At 44.7% G+C, this 17228-nt stretch overlaps 1 protein-coding gene across 10 annotated transcripts in view; it reads left to right on the top strand.

Moving 5' to 3' along the window:
• AMOT (angiomotin) overlaps positions 1–16685 on the top strand; it is a 60790-nt gene extending 44105 nt beyond the window's left edge. For 3 of the 10 annotated variants that reach the window (XM_063416848.1, XM_063416847.1, XM_063416849.1), the window contains exons 8-13: positions 5927–6076; positions 7510–7700; positions 9563–9685; positions 10310–10542; positions 11295–11519; positions 12517–16685. In XM_063416848.1, the coding sequence (XP_063272918.1) occupies positions 5927–6076; positions 7510–7700; positions 9563–9685; positions 10310–10542; positions 11295–11519; positions 12517–12617 (1023 nt within the window). In that variant the 3' untranslated portion in view covers positions 12618–16685. The remainder of the gene's footprint in view (positions 1–5926; positions 6077–7509; positions 7701–9562; positions 9686–10309; positions 10543–11294; positions 11520–12516) is intronic. The other 7 variants (XR_010082772.1, XR_010082773.1, XR_010082771.1 and 4 more) reach the window with 7 other exon arrangements.
• Positions 16686–17228: the final 543 nt, after the last annotated feature.

Below are 17228 nucleotides of genomic sequence, written 5' to 3'. Positions count from 1 at the left end.
ATGGAAGACCACACTTCAACTTAAGAAAAGTTCATGGGTTTTTATAGTAGTGTAACTTTGCTCCACTGCTTTACAAACCACGTTTTTTACCGAGTGCCTCAAGGACACAGCTTTGGAGAATAGTGACAACCACCAGGAGGGTAAAAATACCTGGATTTTGCCATCCTCACACGCACACCTTGCAGTGGGAAGAGGAGACAGACAACTCTCCAATGGGTAGAAACTGGAGGATAAGGGAGGGGACAAGTTTGAATGAAATATCTTTTCTAAAATTGCTTGGCTTGAGAAGTTCTAAGATCCATCAACCATCAGAATTCCCCATGAAGCAGATACCAGCTGAGACACTGTGTTCATTTCTCACTGTGCTGTTGGGGAGAGAAATAAATGCTCTATTTCTGATAACACTGAGGGTTCTGTGTGGGGGGAAATGCAAAAACACACTTCCCAATGACATCTATTGTACTTTTTATGCAGTGCCTGAGATAGTTTCAGAGCACAGCTCTGGCTTGTGTGAAGGAGACCCAAAGGAGAGCTGACTGCTTGATGCCTGGTCTAGTTTTTTCCAGTCACTTCCCTGAGTCTATAAAAAGATAAATAAAAAGATATTCCTGATCTCCACAGCTTTGTTTCACATAGGCTTTGAGAGCTACCTAATACTCCCTCCCTTCAGGAGGGAGTTGCTTCTAAAAGAGACAATTTTTGGATGGCTTGTCACTCCTGGATGGATTGGGTGCAGAGGAGAGAAACCTCCCTGCTTTCCCTGTAACTTTCCCTCTAATGAGCTGCATTCTTGTGACAGAAGTGCCTTTTTATTGCCATGTCACTGTCTCACATATTCTGCCTGTTAGTGATTTTCCAGAGGTGGCTTTCAGAGTTAGAACTTTATTTTAACACAAACAAAGAGGGCGACGACATTGTGACATTCCCATGCCACAAACACAGTTCCCTAGCAAGGGGATAGTGTTACCAAATTGTTTCAGCAGGAATTCTTGTTGAGGCCACTGGCGCCTTGTTGGGCCTGAATTCAAACAAACTGAGGGTTCAAAGACATCCTAGAGGAATATATTCCAACTGCGAGAGGGTGAGGTGATTTAAACATGCTTACTGCCTCTTTTTTTTTTTTTTTTTTTTTTACTACATTTCTGCCATAGCAGGCAAATTCTTGTGGGGAAACACATTTTCAGCTGCATCTGAATGGATTCAGCTTTAGGATAAACCCAGAATATTATGAAAACAGCCTGAATATATTAAACAAAGGACTTTGAAGACATCAGAAATAGTGGGTGGGAGACAAGCAGATGCTGATGAGTGTTACCAATTTGCTGAAGTAGGAGCTGTCCAAGATGAAGAGGGTGATGGCTGGGTTTGACAAAATGCCTGGGAGAGTTCTGAATCATTGCAGGAAGTCTTCTCTTCTTCCCCAGGAAAAAAAAAATAAAAATCTTTGCTGAGTAACACATCTGGAAGCAATGAATCTCTTTCCAAAAAGAGGATCCTTCCCCCTCACCTGCTGTGTCCAGGGCTGTGTTTGTCCTGCAGGGGCAGCTCCAGTTGGAGGATCTTACAGCCTCCTTTGTGCCTTGTGACTTGACTGAAAATTCCTCATTCCACCTCTGTGCCCTCCTCAGAGCCTTCCCTCTGCAAGGAGCTGGGATCCCCGAAAGGCATTGCATGGTTTGTCAAAGCCCAGATAAATGAGGAACAGGATTTGCTTGGCTTTTAGAATGTTAATTCCCTTTCTGCTGGGCAGTTGTAGTAATAATCAAATATCCCATTTCTGAGAGGAAACTTTGTCTCTGGCCATTGATTTTAGACCATGCAAGTACATGCCAAGAGAGAGGGGAAATTAAATGAAGCTGGAAATACTTGATCAGGCAGCCAGGGGATCTTTCAGGGATATTCCCTGCATTGCTTTGCTCTTTGTGCACTGGATTTCTGCAGAGCCCAGGCCAGTCATGGTCATCTTTATTTTTCTTGTCCTCAGTCCTGTTCCAGAATTTACATAAACTTTTTAGTAAATGACAACTGGAGAGTGACTGCTCCTGTTTATATTGGTTTAGTTAGAAAATTTTGTTGATAAAATGATAGCCTGACCTCTGATGCTTAGTTAGGACATTTTCCAAAGCAGGCAGGGATTGACCTGGAGATGATAAGGACATTATTAAAATTGTGCTGTAGGAAATGCTGGGAATGGATGCAGTCATCCTGCTGTGCTTCCAGACATGCACTGAGGTTATTTGAGATCTTACATCATAAATAGGTGTTAAAATAAAGATACTCTCATTAGCAAAATGGCTCTGCATTTTCAGAGCACCCTTGGAGGCAAAGCAGTTACGATACATTATGTGAACATGAGCTTGCTTCTTAGTTAAATGCTGTACCATCAAAAGGAAAATTACTATCTTGTCAAATTTATTTAAAATTACATCCCAAAGGGCGTGACTGCATCCTTGTAAAGCTTCAGGAATGAACTCTTATCTAGAGCACGTGTTCATTGCAAGGCCTGATGCAGAGGAGAGAATCCCTGTGTCCTTTGATGCCATCCCTGCCCTGGCACTCTGGCCCTTGGCACTGGGCAGCCCAGTTTGGTTTTTTGCTGGGAGAGAGAGGGTGGGGAATCCAAGGCAAATGACCAAGAACAAGCCTCAGCATGCTGCCTTTTTTCCTTCTTCCCATCTTAGTTATGTCTTCAGCACCCTGGCATTACTCAGGAAATTGTTTCCAATTCCTGTCTTAGGAAAACAAGATCATACTCTCGATTTCTGGTAATGAAATCCTTCTGTGCCTGGAAGAATCATTCCTGATCCTCTTTACATTGAGAGTTCACATCCAGTCAGAGATGAAAACCAAAAAATGTTTAAATTTAGGTTTCTCCTCTACAACTTCTGGAGAATCCTGATTATCAGAAAGGTAAATTTTTCTCACAGATACTTACAGTAGCAGAGTGGCAGAGCTGGAAATGAATGAGAGTGCCAGAATATGCAGTGACTTAACTGAGGGCAGCAAGTGCATGAAATGAGATTATCTTACAGAGAAAGGATAATTCTGACAAAAGACATCAGGAAAGTTGAGTTGTCTGGAGCACATCCCATGCCTTTAAAGCTTACTGAACACCTGGCTTCCAAAAACCTGAAAATTATTTGAGGCATTTGTGAATTAATTCTGATTTTAAGCTGTTGAAAAGAAAACACACACCAGCCCTAAATCTTCCAACATTCCTAATTTTTCCTGGTGCTGGAAGATGAAGTGCATCTTGTGAAGGGAGAAAAAAGAAGTTGTCTTTGTGCAAAGCCACTGAACAAGCTGTGCCTGTACGTTGGGTCTGGTGCCCGAGTCAGGCGTGTGCAGGCAGTGCTGGGAACTTGGGCAACAGCTTGTGTTGCAACTTTTCACCTGCAGGTTTGGCTGATGGGAGCACGTTCAAAGTGAATGTTTCAGTGGAATTTCTGTGTCCTAATTCTGCTTTTTTGGCTGGGCTCTTGGTATTCTTTGAATGCAGGCCAGAACGTTAATCCACACATATGCATACTCAGGTTTGTTAATTGTGAAACTGTAAAATGTTGTGGCTGCTTTTGCAGGATTTTGCCTGTGTGTTAAAAAACTGCTCAGAGATTTAAAGGCTTTGGAGTAGGTAATGAGACCAAATGTCCATCACCTCATCCTTAACTTCTTTTATGAAGAAGAGAAAGGGAAGAGAGCTGGTTTTGAAGAGGTCATTTTTCAGCTCAATACATGGTATTTCACTGCTAGTGAGTTTATCAAGTTGTTCCTCGCTCTTGTCCAGGTCAAAACCCGAGATACTGAGTGCTCTCCATTTCTGGGTTCTGACCCGATATTTATTACTTTTGGCTACTTTGAGCTGCTGTTAATACAAGTTTAAAAACTGATGCATTAATCCACACTTTAGTGGAGTCTGACAAACCTTACATTGGTGTTATCAAGTACTGTGATCTGGCATAAAAAGATTTATTAAGTATAACATATTTATTGATTTTCTGCAGAGCAGCAGCAGACTATTAAGTTACATTAAAATGTTCTCATCCCTCCCATTCCAAACAAGCTTGAAATCTTGAGCAATCAAATTATGAAAATACCTTTCTACTGCACATGCACTGGTGGGAAGCCCTTTGGCTGGATTGCTCACTGTTTATTGTAAATTTTATTCTAAAATTCTTGTTTGGGGAAAATCCTCTAAGGCAGCAACATTCACACTGTGAGATTAGATGCCTGCTGACTTTATGGAGAGAAGAAAAGGATACCATGTCTGGGATTAATGGTGTTGGGAGATTTTTCTGTCTCTGCTCTTTGCATTGCCTGAAGGAACAGGAGTGAGAAAAGGGATTTTTTTTAAGAAACAGATGATAAGACCTTTTTGGAGCAAAGGTGCCATGTAAGAACAGCTCGTGTTGTTCAGATCAAAGTATCCTGTGAGTGCTGAAACTGAGAGCAGATTCCTGGGAAGCACTGTCAGAATGGAGCACTGATACTTTCCCAGAATACTTTCTGCTTCCAAGAAGGACTTCCTGAGCCAAAAGTGGTGTCTTTTGTCTTTAATATCCCTCAGTGGACTTTTCTTCCATGAAGCTGCAGAGCAGCTCTTTGAACTCACATAAGGGAGTCTGTGTTTTGCATTGTGGTGCTTCTCCAGAACTTTGGCTCTGGCTGTTGGGAAAAGTTGCCTCCTTCCTGCTATTTTTGTGTTTCAGGATGTATGACAATCAGAGCTACAAAGGCAGTGCCCCAGATTTGCTGCACAGGGCCAGCTAATTGCAATTGTTAGTCTTTTCTTAAACAGAAAATAATGCCCACAGGTGTGCAGTATTCCCTATATTTGAATAGGGCCCTGGATATGTTTTATTCTTTTTTTTAAAAGTCATATTTTGGTTTGTTTTTATTCTGCCTGAACTGTGGATTAACCTTGCTAAGACAGGTACTGGGAAGCTCTTTTTGTTGCTTTTTGTGAGGCAGGGTGGCAGCTTGGTGTGCAGGATGAGCAGTGGAGGAGGGAGGAAGGGCAGTGGCAGGAACAGAGCAGGATCTCTCAGGCCAAGAAGAATGTCCAGACTGCTGGGATAAACCTGGATAAAAACCTGGCATGGGGACAGCCTGGGCCATGGCTGGTGTGTGCTTGGATCCTGTTATTTTATTGTGACCAGACTGCAATGGGATGCTACAAATTTTGGTTCAGTTCGTGCTTAATCTTGTAAAAATGCTGCCAGCAATTTTCAATATTGCTCTGAGAGCGTTCCCAACTTGGGGACCAGCTCTGAGCACTGCTGCAGTTACCTTGGAAACGTGTGTCGAGTCACTCAAACACTGCTTCAGTCCCTGGTGCCCTTTCCAGTCCATTGCTGCTCTCAGACCTTTGCCACAGATAATTTCCTCTGTTTCCCCATCGTTACCACGGGGTCACTGAGGACAGAAAGGACAAATACACCCAGCGGGAAAGCAGGGCTGGGACAGAGCTCATCCTCAGTGCCCAGTGCAGAGCAGGAGGGCCCACTGGCAGCAGCCATGAATCAGGGAATGGTTTGGGCTGGAAGGGGCCTTCAGGATCATCCAGTGCCAACCCTCTGCCATAGGGACACCTCCCACTGTCCCAGGCTGCTCCAAGGCTTTTCCAGCCTGGCCTTGGGCACTGCCAGGGATCCAGGGGCAGCCACAGCTGCTCTGGGCACCTGTGCCAGGGCCTCACTGCCCTCACAGGGGAGAATTCCTCCAGTATCCCCTCTAATCCTGCCCTCTGGCAGTGGGAAGCCATTCCCTGTGTCCTGTTTCTCCAGGCCCCTGTAAATAATCTCTCTCATCTTTCCTGTGGGCTCCCTTCAGGTGCTGGAAGTCACCTGGCCGTTCTTCCTGGCTGCTGGCAAGGAAGTTCCCTCTCTCGTTCCCATCATTTATCTTACCTTTGCTTGCTTTGTTCCAGCTGAAGAAGAAGCAGGTGTACGTGGAGAAGGTGGAGAAGATGCAGCAGGCCCTGGTTCAGCTGCAGGCAGCGTGTGAGAAGAGGGAGCAGCTGGAGCACCGGCTGCGCACGCGGCTGGAGAGGGAGCTGGAATCCCTGCGCATGCAGCAGGTACCCCTGGCTCTGCACCCTGCCACACACAGGAGAAAGGCAGTGCATTTCTTGTCTTGTATTCTCAAAAAACTTCTTTCTCACTAGTTAGATTCATGAATTTCCTGGCTATTGTATTGCTTTTACATGATTTAATTCTGTTTCAAGCAGAGAGCTTAGATGAGGAGCAAAAGGGGATCCATCCTGTGGCAAGATGCAGAAATAGCCTACATGCTGCTTTACCTTTAAATATCATGGTTATATTATCTGAAATTATTTTAAAAATCTTGTTCACTGTTTGGGATTTTGTATAAAATTCATTAACTGGTCTGAAAAGAGGCCTTTCAAAAACCTTTTGAATTTAAAAAAGCACACAAGACTAAACTAGCAAAGCCAATCCTATAAATGCAGGTGATGGAAATAGATGGGAGTTTCACACAGACTGTATTGCAGTATTATTATGAGTCTTTTTCAGTGAAAAGAATGAATGAGAAGTAGATTGTGCAGGTGTGTTAAGAATTGCATTTACTTCAGCCTGTGTTAAATACAGATGAACTGTCAGGTGTCTGAATTTTACTGGAAATAGGATGCAGGCCTGTGTTCTAAATCACATTTAGTTTCAGGTTACTTTTATCCCCTAACTTCCACCTCTGCCTAGGAATAGATATTTGAATATTGGGTTTTTGCATTGGTTTTAGTAGGAGTTACAGTAATTTGATAAACTGTCCTGTTACACTTTTGGAAGATCAGGTATTCTAAATCCCACAACTTTTTACATTGAGCCAGAGTCAACACAAGAGATTCTTTTCCTGTCATGGTTAAAAATTCTGAGCTCAGCATAAAATATTTAGTCTGCCCAATTTCTATTCCTTTAAACCATTTATTTTGTTATTTAAGTCAAATGTCCTGCTAATCCCACATGAGACTTCCATATAAACCTGCAATTTTTATTCATTGAACTATTATCTGAGCAAATCTCCACACTTCGTTACTTTGAAAGGGAACACTGCCTGCCTTCCAAATCTTGCTTTAGAACTGAATTATTTCAGTCCCCAGCTCTACACTGGTCACATTAATTTAGTAATCAAATGCTTTAAGAATATTTTGGATGTATTTTTTTGAAGAGATGACACTAGTCAGTACCTTAGGAGTCAGTCTGTGTTACATCAGGCACGATGGAAGGGCTGTGCACATCACACCTGTATAGCACAGCCCAGCTCTGGGATGAATATTTGGGGATTTGCACATGGAAAAAAAGGCCTTGGGAGGAGTATTTTCCATCTCAGGTATTTTCTTGTTAGCCTGTCCAACACAGCATAAAGCCACTGCTTTTCTCTCTGGGGGGTTCTTGTGTCAAACCAATAACAAAAAGCAAAGCAGCCAACCCTGAGCCTTACAGCTGCATCCTGAGATTTCTCTTTTTGTTTGGTTTTGTTTTTTCTCCTGGGAATCAGCGTCAGGGCACATCTCAGGCTGCCAATGTCTCTGAGTACAACGCCACGGCACTCATGGAGCTCCTGCGGGAGAAGGAGGAGAGGATCCTTGCTCTGGAAGCTGACATGACCAAGTGGGAGCAGAAATACCTGGAGGAAAGTGTGATGAGACAGTTTGCTTTGGATGCAGCTGCGACCGTGGCTGCTCAGAGGTAAATGGGACTTTTCACAGTACTGGGATTATTTTCTTTTTCCAGTTGAATGTCATGTTCCCCACCCAGGAATGTTGTCATGCCATCCTGCTGTCACTGCTCACCCTGTGGTCTGAACAGCTCCTCAGAATTCTGCAAGCAGGTGGAGCTTGGCTGCTCTTCCTGGGAGCTGTGCAATTGCCAGCAATTAGAAACGTTTTTCCAGGGGAAGATTCCTCCACATGCAGGATCCATTTTCCAGACTAGAATTGTTCTGAGCCATTCCTAGAAGCTGTTGATTCAAAGGAGAAGTGGCTTGGGGTTTTTTTTATTTTTAAAACAGGAATCAGTCCTTGCTGAAGTCATGTGAGATGGGGTGAGCTTGGTGATTCACATCATTCACCCTGAATGGCCTCCTTGTTCTCCAGAATGTTTTTGCAAATTACTTTGTGGTATTGTCTGGTTACTAACCAAAAGCATCTACTCGGAAATTCTGCTCCAAACATTCTGCTGTGTATGGAAAGCTCTGCTTGTGGGGGTGGGAAGGGTGTCTGAAATTTGGTAACAAGCTCCCATTCCAAGACAGCTACAGCAACACTTCTTAAGGCTGTAAATAGGCCCGAGTGCCTCAGCTGGTTGCTAAACAAGAGGTGTTACTGGAGTGCAGCTCCTTAGCATTAGGCCTTGCTGGGATGTAACTTCATTGCTCACTAGTTCATGGTTCTGGACAGCAGATTTTAGTGTAGGTTGTTTCATGAGCCAAAGCCAGATAGGGTTGTTATCACAACTGGCTTCCCAGCTTGTAAGATCACGCTGGAATTACAGGGGTGAAGGGGCAGATCTGCTGTGTTAGCATTTAAAGACTTATCTTATCTTGCTCCAAAGGAAGCTGTTATTTTAGGGTATTGATGCTGCTTGTGCACTGTTTGCCACCTCCCCAGAGATTCCCTAAAGGCTCCTCTGCTGCTTGTGCTCAGAGGCCAGGTTATATTTTCAGCGTGGGCTGATAACTTGGGGCCTGGTCTATTGTTTATCGTGGAGTGGGAGGGGATGTGTTAGGCCTGCTCGGGTTTCATTAAATGAACAAGAATGTTGTCCAGTTAGGAAAGAGCCTCTGCTTTTCCATTTCCATCTAGATTCCACTAATTCCAGAGGCAACTCATCTACACTGTCCAGATCTCTTTCCCTTTTCTTTACCAGTGGAAGCTGGCATCCCTGGGGAAACTGGCTTTAGAGGCCAGGCAGGAACTGGGTCAGGTTGGGTTTCTTTAGTGAATGATCTTCTCATGCCCTTCCACATTCACAAGTGGAAAAATTTCATTTCACAAGAATGAAATACTCATTATTTGGTTAGTGGACTGACCAGCTATCACAGTGTTAACATTCGACCTTACATGGAATCAGTCTGAAACTCTTTTCACCCTATTTCAAATTTTTTGGACCAAGCTGCTTAGGATCACTGAAGAAATGTCCATGCCTTGTTCCCTTTGATATTCACATCCCCTGTATGATACTGTTGGAAAGAGAAGGGAAAAAGCTTTTTATCTGAAGTTGAAGAAAAGTGCCTGGTGTTCCTTTCCCCTCCTTGTGTCCTTGGATTTGCCTCATTGATCAGTTTAGAGCAGTGCAGTGACTCAGTTTAGGTGATGCACCGGCCTGAGATGGACAGGAGGTTGTTGTTCTAATAATTGCATATTTTTGTAATCCCTCTTCACTAGGAAAAAGTGAAGTTAGGAATGGATTTTTGGAAGACACTGAGCCAGCTCAAACTCAAAAAAATAGTGGTTATTCTTGTTTGTTCCATTTGAGTGGTACTTTTGTGCTGCTGGGGGGAAAGCACCAAGCTTAGCAGGTTCCTTGATGTGCTGTCCTGCTGGTTGCAGGGACACCACGGTGATCAGCCACTCGCCCAACCCCAGCTACGACACCTCACTGGAAGCTCGCATCCAGAAGGAGGAGGAGGAGATCCTGCTGGCCAACAGGAGGTGTCTTGACATGGAAGGAAGGTAAAGTGCACTTTGGTCCCATCTGGCTTCTTTGGGACAGGGATTTGAAGTTAGCTGCCTGGGTAGATGCCTCAGAACCAGAAATTCTTGTGTCTTCAGCAGCAGCAGCAATGTCGAATGCCAGACGCTCATTTGGCCAAGGAAGTATAAACACAGCAATCCAAAACCTGTCTTGATACTGAGGGCTAATGCAAAAAAGTCTTGGATTTTTTGCATCTAGCTTGTTCCTCTTCTCTCTTCAAGCCATCTTCATCAGACCCAAGGCTCCAGCCACCCCCTAACAGGCTCACAGAGCTGTTTTTCCCTGGGGTTAGGCCCAATGCAGACTCCCCAAAGTGTGTCAGTTCTTTCTGTTGATCTCATGTCCTGTCCATAACTCTCAGGTTTCTCTCAGAGCTCCTTCCATGGCTGTTTAGAGCAGTTTCCAGTAGCCAGAGGTGGGTGGGTGTGTCACACTCTCTCACATGATCTGCTCTGTGGGACAGTGCCCAGGACGATCTCCTGGCATCCTCCCTCCACCCCTCCAAGTGCCTAAGGGAGCCCTAGTCCCAGCCATGGGGACACTGAGGCCTCAGCCCAGTGAGATGGGAGACCCTCTAACTGTCCCTTTTCCTTCCCCCAAAGGATCAAGACCCTGCACGCTCAGATCATTGAGAAGGATGCCATGATCAAGGTGCTGCAGCAGCGCTCGCGCAAGGAGCCCGGCAAGACGGAGCAGCTCTCCTCCATGAGACCTGCCAAGTCCCTCATGTCCATCTCCAACGCTGGCTCAGGCCTGCTGTCCCACTCCTCAACGCTGAGCAGCACCCCCATCCTGGAGGAGAAGAGGGAGGACAAGAGCTGGAAGGGCAGCCTGGGTAATTCCCAAATACCAGTGGCAATTCTGATACAGCAGTGGCAGGGGAGGATGTGTTGGGCAGGTAGAGCAGCTGGCCTGGCCTGCAGTAAAGCTGGCTGCAAGATGGCACATATTTGAAATAGCTGCTAATTTTAATCACTTCTGGGAAATAGGGACTTCTCACACTCAGGCTCTGCCATTAAATATGTAAGCCTTTATTCCCAGTTTGCCACCTGACTTCAGGGATGTGTGGGATACAGTTTTCAGGGTCCCCAAGCACTTGCTTTCAGCTGGGTGTTACAGCTGGCTGAAGGTGTAAAGTCTCCTTGAACTGGAGCAAAGATTTTAATCAGGATTTCCATCCTGTAGTGTTGTGCCTGCACCAACATGACTCCTGTCTGGAATGGCTCAACAGCGTTGTTCTGAGAAATGGAGTTGTAACAGAGCACATCCCAGATGATCTTTGTTTCCTGGGACGAGTTAGGCCCAAAACTGAGAGTAAAAACCCCTGAAATGTAAATGAGGACGTGTTGCAGGTGATTTCAGGGTGTGCAGGTCAGTGCCCACCTGAAAGCAGCAGCGTGGGGACTCTGCTGTTCCTCAGGTTCTTCAGCACCCAGGGGTGGAAGGTGCTGTGGAAAGGCAAACCAGTGCTGCCTCTTGAGGGAGGGAGCACCTTGCAGGTCCTGGAGCAATCAGTGCAGAGTGGTGCAGAGCTGATAGCAGTTAGGTTTGTGTGACTGTGACATTCCCTTCCCTTTTCCCACCCAGGTGTTCTGCTGGGAACAGAGTATCGCTCCGAATCCATCCCCTCCACGCCCTCTCCTGTGCTCCCCTCCACGCCCTTGCTGTCAGCCCACTCCAAGACAGGCAGCAGAGACTGCAGCACGCAGACAGACCGGGGCAGTGAGCAGGGCAAGGCTGCTCCTTCCCCTGCAGCTCCCACCCCAGCACGACTCCCCAGCACCACCCTGAGCTACAGTGCAGAGAAAACAGGTAACAGAGCTCAGCCCCAGTCCTGGGGGGACCCTGCCTCCCACTCACCACCTCTGGGGCAGCCCTGATGTCCCTTTCTCCCTCCAGGCAAACTGGGGTTAGTTTTTGTGAGGACAAGGTGATTTCAGGGACAAGTGTGATGGTGTTTGAGTGGTCTCAAACACTCTGAAGGAATTTGAAAAAAGCCTGAAGAGTGGCAGCATAAGCGTGGGCACAGTGGGCAGGGAGGAGCAGCAAGAGTTGAGAATGGAGAACAGGAGATGCAAATCCCTGGGCAGTCTCTGAGTCAGTGTCTGCTCTGAAGGAAGTTGTGGGTAGGATGTGGGGTTTAAACACATGAAAATGGGCTGTACAAACTGGCCATTGCATTGAGTGGGTATCCAAAGCCGGGTGGACTCCGAGAGGAGAAGGGAGAAGGAGAGGGCGCTGTCACAGTAATGCTGTCCTGGTGCCATCCCATCACAGCACCAGCCTCAGCCTTGGAGATCCAGCTGACAGTCACTGTCCCAGGAGCTGAATTTCCTTCCCACAGAGCTCCCAGCTGGCAAGAGCTGCTCATTTTCCAGCCCACTCTGCCAAATCAATGCAGATTACACAACCTTGCCTCTTCTCCTTACAGACACATTCCAGTGCTGTTGTTCTGCATGGCACAGAGCGTTTGGCTGGGCTCTGCCTCCTGCCCGTGCTGTGCTGTTCAATGGGTGTCGAGGGAGAGCAGGGCTGGTGGTGAAAATCCACCCTCACTGCATTGGTTTAAATGCAGGCACTGCAGCTTGATGTGGATTTGTGTTTCAGTGGGAGGCACCCAAAGGGAATTCGATAAAATGGATTTATTTGTCTGGCTGCATACGTGGGAATTGAATTTTTAAAAACTAATTAAGTTATTAGCTGTCTTTGGCCAATGATACGAGATGACTTAAAATGTTAATGTCATATTTCTAACCTCATTGAAGTTACACCTTTAACTGTCTGTTTCTTGTTTTTCCTCATCACATAGATGGGCCACTCTTCCACTCCAGCACTCTTGAAAGAAAAGCCCCTGTTCAGACTGTGGGGCAGGACCTCCCAGATGGAGAGATGGTAGAATACCTCATCTGAAAGGCTGTACCAGGATCTGAGCTGGGATAACAGTAGCAAGAAATTTTTAAAAGACATTTTTATTGGGGAAAAAAAAATGTAGTACCTGAGTAATAAAAGAACACTCAGCTGTTTGCTCTTGTATATTATGTCTCAAAAGTTTGGACAGGTTAATTTATAATTTGTTCTAAATTATAAAAAACCCATAACACTTGTTCTTTGAAAGTTTACCCCTTTATTTTTTAAATACTGGATCTGGTAACATCTGGAGAAAACAAACTAGACCTTAGGTGCACCACAGCTGATATTTCATGTCAGTGCTTTTAAAGTCTCTTCAGCAGAAGTACCTGCTCTCACAGGTGCTGGTTACATGTCTAGCTTGAATGTAGTAAGGTGATCTTAATGGCCTTAAAATGATCAGAACCAGGAACATTGTTGTGACCATCATTTAATGGTTTTAGAATACAGGTGTTCTGGGAAGCTTTTATAATCTGAGCTGTGATCAAGGGAGATTTCCCTTTCACTTCCTCTTTCCTCTCAGTGTAAGAACTCAGAATAGGTATTTCATGTTCATAGACTGAAAAGATTTCCATTTTCAGTGTGGTAACTTTTTTTTTTACTTCCCAAATTTCTTTTTTTAATTATTTCCTTATTAAAACAAATGACTCCGGTGATTAATGTCGCATTTCATATTTGTAGTTCCTTTTGCAAGATTTGCTGTACTTTTATACTTAAGTACTTTTTCAATAATTTGTACAGTGGATAGTAAATAATATATTGCATTCATGTTTTACATAAATTAATAAGGAGAATTTACAGGCCCAGCCCTGATCTGTTAGATCAGATTTCTGACATGGTAATTCCATTGGCTTTAGAGAAACTACTTCAAATTTACCATAGCTCAAGTGGGAAGCCCTGCTGTTTTTCAGATTTAACAACTTAATCTACTGCATCTGTGGAGATCTTTCTTTTGTAGCAGATTTTCTATATTTCAAATGCCCTCCTACTCTGTATGTCCCTCCTTTCTGGAGAGACTGGATTCTTTTTCACATAGCAGAGCCTCAGAGGTAGAGCTTTAAAGAAAAGCTCCATGCAAAGGTTCAGATGGCAGATTCTCTCCTTTCAAAATAATTCTTTAATTCATCTGAGTGGAGAGAGCAGCTTAAAGGAAGTCCCAGAGGCATTACAGAAGGAAGTTACATATTTAAGTCATGAGGTTCACTTCCAATTTTTTGGGAACTAGCACAGATGCAGAAGTGCTTTGTTACAGAAACTGTAAGGAAATATTAAGACCAATAGAAGTACGTGAGTATTTTTTGTTATTGTCTTTGCATTTTATTAAAACACTTCAATATTAATTTCTGTTAAAAACTACTTTTTTTTGTACTTGAATGTTGAAATATTTCACTAGCCAGTGGTCACACACTGGAACCTGACTAGTTTCAGCTTTCTGTGCAGCATTAGAGTAGCAAAATTTTCATTTGAGATCATTCCGCCCCAGAAATAAGGAAATCAGCAATTAATTATCACAGAGTTAGTGAATGTCTTTAATTCCTGTTTGACACCGCTGCTGTGGCGTTCAAATGAAATGGCCCTCCCAGACCAGCAGGGATCACAGGAGTTCCACAGTGGGAGGAGAGAGGAGGAGCCTCTCTCTGCCTGAAGGTCAGCCTGAGCTTTCCCTCTGAAATAACCACTTCAAATCCAAGGAAAACATATTTTTCCTCATCGTTTCTAGCAGATTTGCTGCTGGTTAGGGATCTTGAGGCAGTCCTGCAGGAGGCAGAGGAGGGGGATGGCACAAACCCCTTCCATCAGCAGAGCTGCCCTGCAGGGCTTTGCCTGCCTGTGCCCCCTGGGTGAGGAATTTCCCTCCCTTCCCTCTGAGCCATTCCCGGGCACACTGTCCAGCACCACCTCGTTCTCATCCTCAGAATGTCTTGCTGTTATTTCTCTTGGCTTAATTCCATCCCACTTTATGAAGTAATGCCCACCCTGGATGATTTGATTGCTCTTCCTCCTCCGCAGTTGTTGAAAAGGCAGCTTTTCTCATTAGCTCTAGGTGTCCATCTTTTTTGCCATTTCAGCATAAATATCTACATGATATTTTGTGGGTTTGGCTTAAAATGAACCACAAGGGAAATCAAATGCCATTGAGTGTCTGTGTGAGGGGGGGGAGAAATGTTTGACTGCTTTTCTCTTCTTTTAGAGTCAGGAAAAGTTATATTCCATCTTTACAAATACTTGTCAGCATCTGGAAAGAAGTTTTATGACTGCAGGGCTCTAAATAAACAGTTACAACTCACTTAAATCACATTAGTTCTAAAATGTCTGGGAAAATTTGGATCTTTTACGCATAAAACCTCATTCAGAAAACTGATTTTCCCCAATCAGTATGGGCTGTTCAGGTGAAAATAATTGGTTTATCCTCCCTGTAGCTCACTGTTTTCAAGTGGAGTGCCACTGCACTTTATTTTTACAAATCAAAAAGGACATAATGGCTTTCTGTGAGTAAAATACAGCAACTCTCTCCTCCAGAAAGCCAGAACCATCAGGATTGCAGGAGCCTTGGCAGTTTCTTGCCCACTGAAGTAATTTTGGAAGATGGTGCAGTTTTAGTCTGCTTAGGTCAGGCTCTTTGCCCTATTTTGTAATTTTGATTTCTTTCAAAAAAAAGCAAAACCCCCAAAACTTTGCTGTGTAAATTGGAGGTCATTTTCCTGTGCTGACACACTGGGAGCCATCAGGAATGCATTCTTCCCCTGGAGCTTCCTCAGAGCCATCCTGATGTGAATGTAAACGAGCTGCTTGCTTCGAGGAAGAGGTGTACAGATCTTTATTTTGTTTTTAAAACAGAAACTGCTTTAAGGAGACAAACTGCACACCTGGTTCCTTTGCCTTCTGTAGAGCTTATTTCTAGTAGAAAGTGGTTTTTAACAGTGATTGCAATGACCTTTGCAAACCAAAATTTTAGACTAAGAGTTTTTCTTAAACTCGGGTATTAGAAGCAGAATTGTAGCTTTTATAAAGAAAGCCACATATTCTCCTTTGTAGAGCAAACCAAGAAAATGAAGTTTAGTTATTTTTCCTCTTTCCTCTCACTGCTTACAGAAAGTCCAAACTCCCAAGTCCTTCCCTTGGGCAGTTCCTTTGTGGTTTGACTGCTCGGGGAACTGCCTGAGATCCAGAGACTTTAGTTCCACCTGGCCCAGTGTTGTTATTAAATTAAAGAACTCTGACCTGGCAGCTCCTGGGGGGTTCAGAGCAGCGATTCAGTGTCAGGGGACTCCAGGGGATGTGTGAGTTGCTCCTCAGGAGCCTGCAGGGGGACATGGAGGTCACCACATGTGAGAGCTGAGCATCGCCTTCGCTGCTGGTTTGGGGCTGCAGGAGCTGGGGGGACCTGCAGAGTCCAGACCAGCCCCGCTTCCAAGGACACCTCCTGCTCCAGGAGCCCCTGGCGGGGTCAGCAGCATGTGGGACAGGTGACACCCGTGGTGGGACAGGTGACACCCGTGGTGGGACAGGTGACACCCATGGTGGGACAGGTGACACCTGTGGTGGGAGAGGTGACACCCGTGGTGGGACAGGTGACACCCATGGTGGGACAGGTGACACCTGTGGTGGGAGAGGTGACACCCGTGGTGGCTCCGGCCAGACCAGGGCTCTTCACACCGAGACAAACCCGGAGTGCTCAGGGCAGGAAAACCCGGGATAACTGAGCTTCCTCTCCCTGGGCTGGCACAGGGGAAGAAATCCCGGGATAACTGAGCTTCCTCTCCCTGGGCTGGCACGGGGGAGGAAAACCCAGGATAACTGAGCTCCCTCTCCCTGGGGCTGGCACAGGGGAAGAAATCCCGGGATAACTGAGCTCCCTCTCCCTGGGCTGGCACAGCTCATCCCAGTTTCCACCCTGCTGTCTGTGGGTTTGCTCCGTGCCAGGGGAGGGGGACAGGGGGGTTCTCTTTTCATGTATTTGTATAGGAACTCTTTTGTAAAAGTTAGTTGTTTTTATGTCTAGGAAGTAAAAAGACATTGTAAAATGTAATTGTACTGTATTTATGAAGAAAATACATTTCTTTTCAAAAAGATCTGCTGCTAAGTTGGTTTTAGAGTCTGGTTTCCACCACCATTACCTCGTAGAGTTTTTGGGTGACAAACTTTGAGCAGTTTCCCTCCCAGCAGGGTTGTGGTCTAACAGGGGCCCAGTCTTCTCTTTAGGACCCAAAATATCAAAGTATGAATTAAAATACTAAAGTTTACCATTTCACAAGCATAGACAGTGTGTCAAGAGAACAATCTTTCCTATATAAATCTATACTGAAGTGAATCACATGGTTTATTTTTTTTCCCCTTTTTTTAAACCGTCCAAGTTTATTTTCTAATTTGTGACTGGGCTGTTGTGTAATTCAGCTGTTGAAACAGCCCTTAAGTCTTTGAAGGTTTATGGCAGCTTTAATTCTAGAAAGAAAACAAAATAGTCAGTGTAAATATGCACTAAGGAATATTGTAAATGTGTATCCATGTATTTTTAAAGAAAGGATCTTATGTTTTCAGCTTTTTTCCACTAATTTACTTGTTTTGCAGTAAATTTATTTAGTAGGAAAAGCTTGTGGAATACAAAACAATAAC

The sequence above is a fragment of the Prinia subflava genome, chromosome 20, assembly GCF_021018805.1.
Source record: "Prinia subflava isolate CZ2003 ecotype Zambia chromosome 20, Cam_Psub_1.2, whole genome shotgun sequence".
In the NCBI taxonomy this organism is placed as follows: domain Eukaryota; kingdom Metazoa; phylum Chordata; class Aves; order Passeriformes; family Cisticolidae; genus Prinia; species Prinia subflava.
Note: the sequence above shows the minus strand (reverse complement) of the source record. Positions and strands in the feature narration are given on the sequence as shown.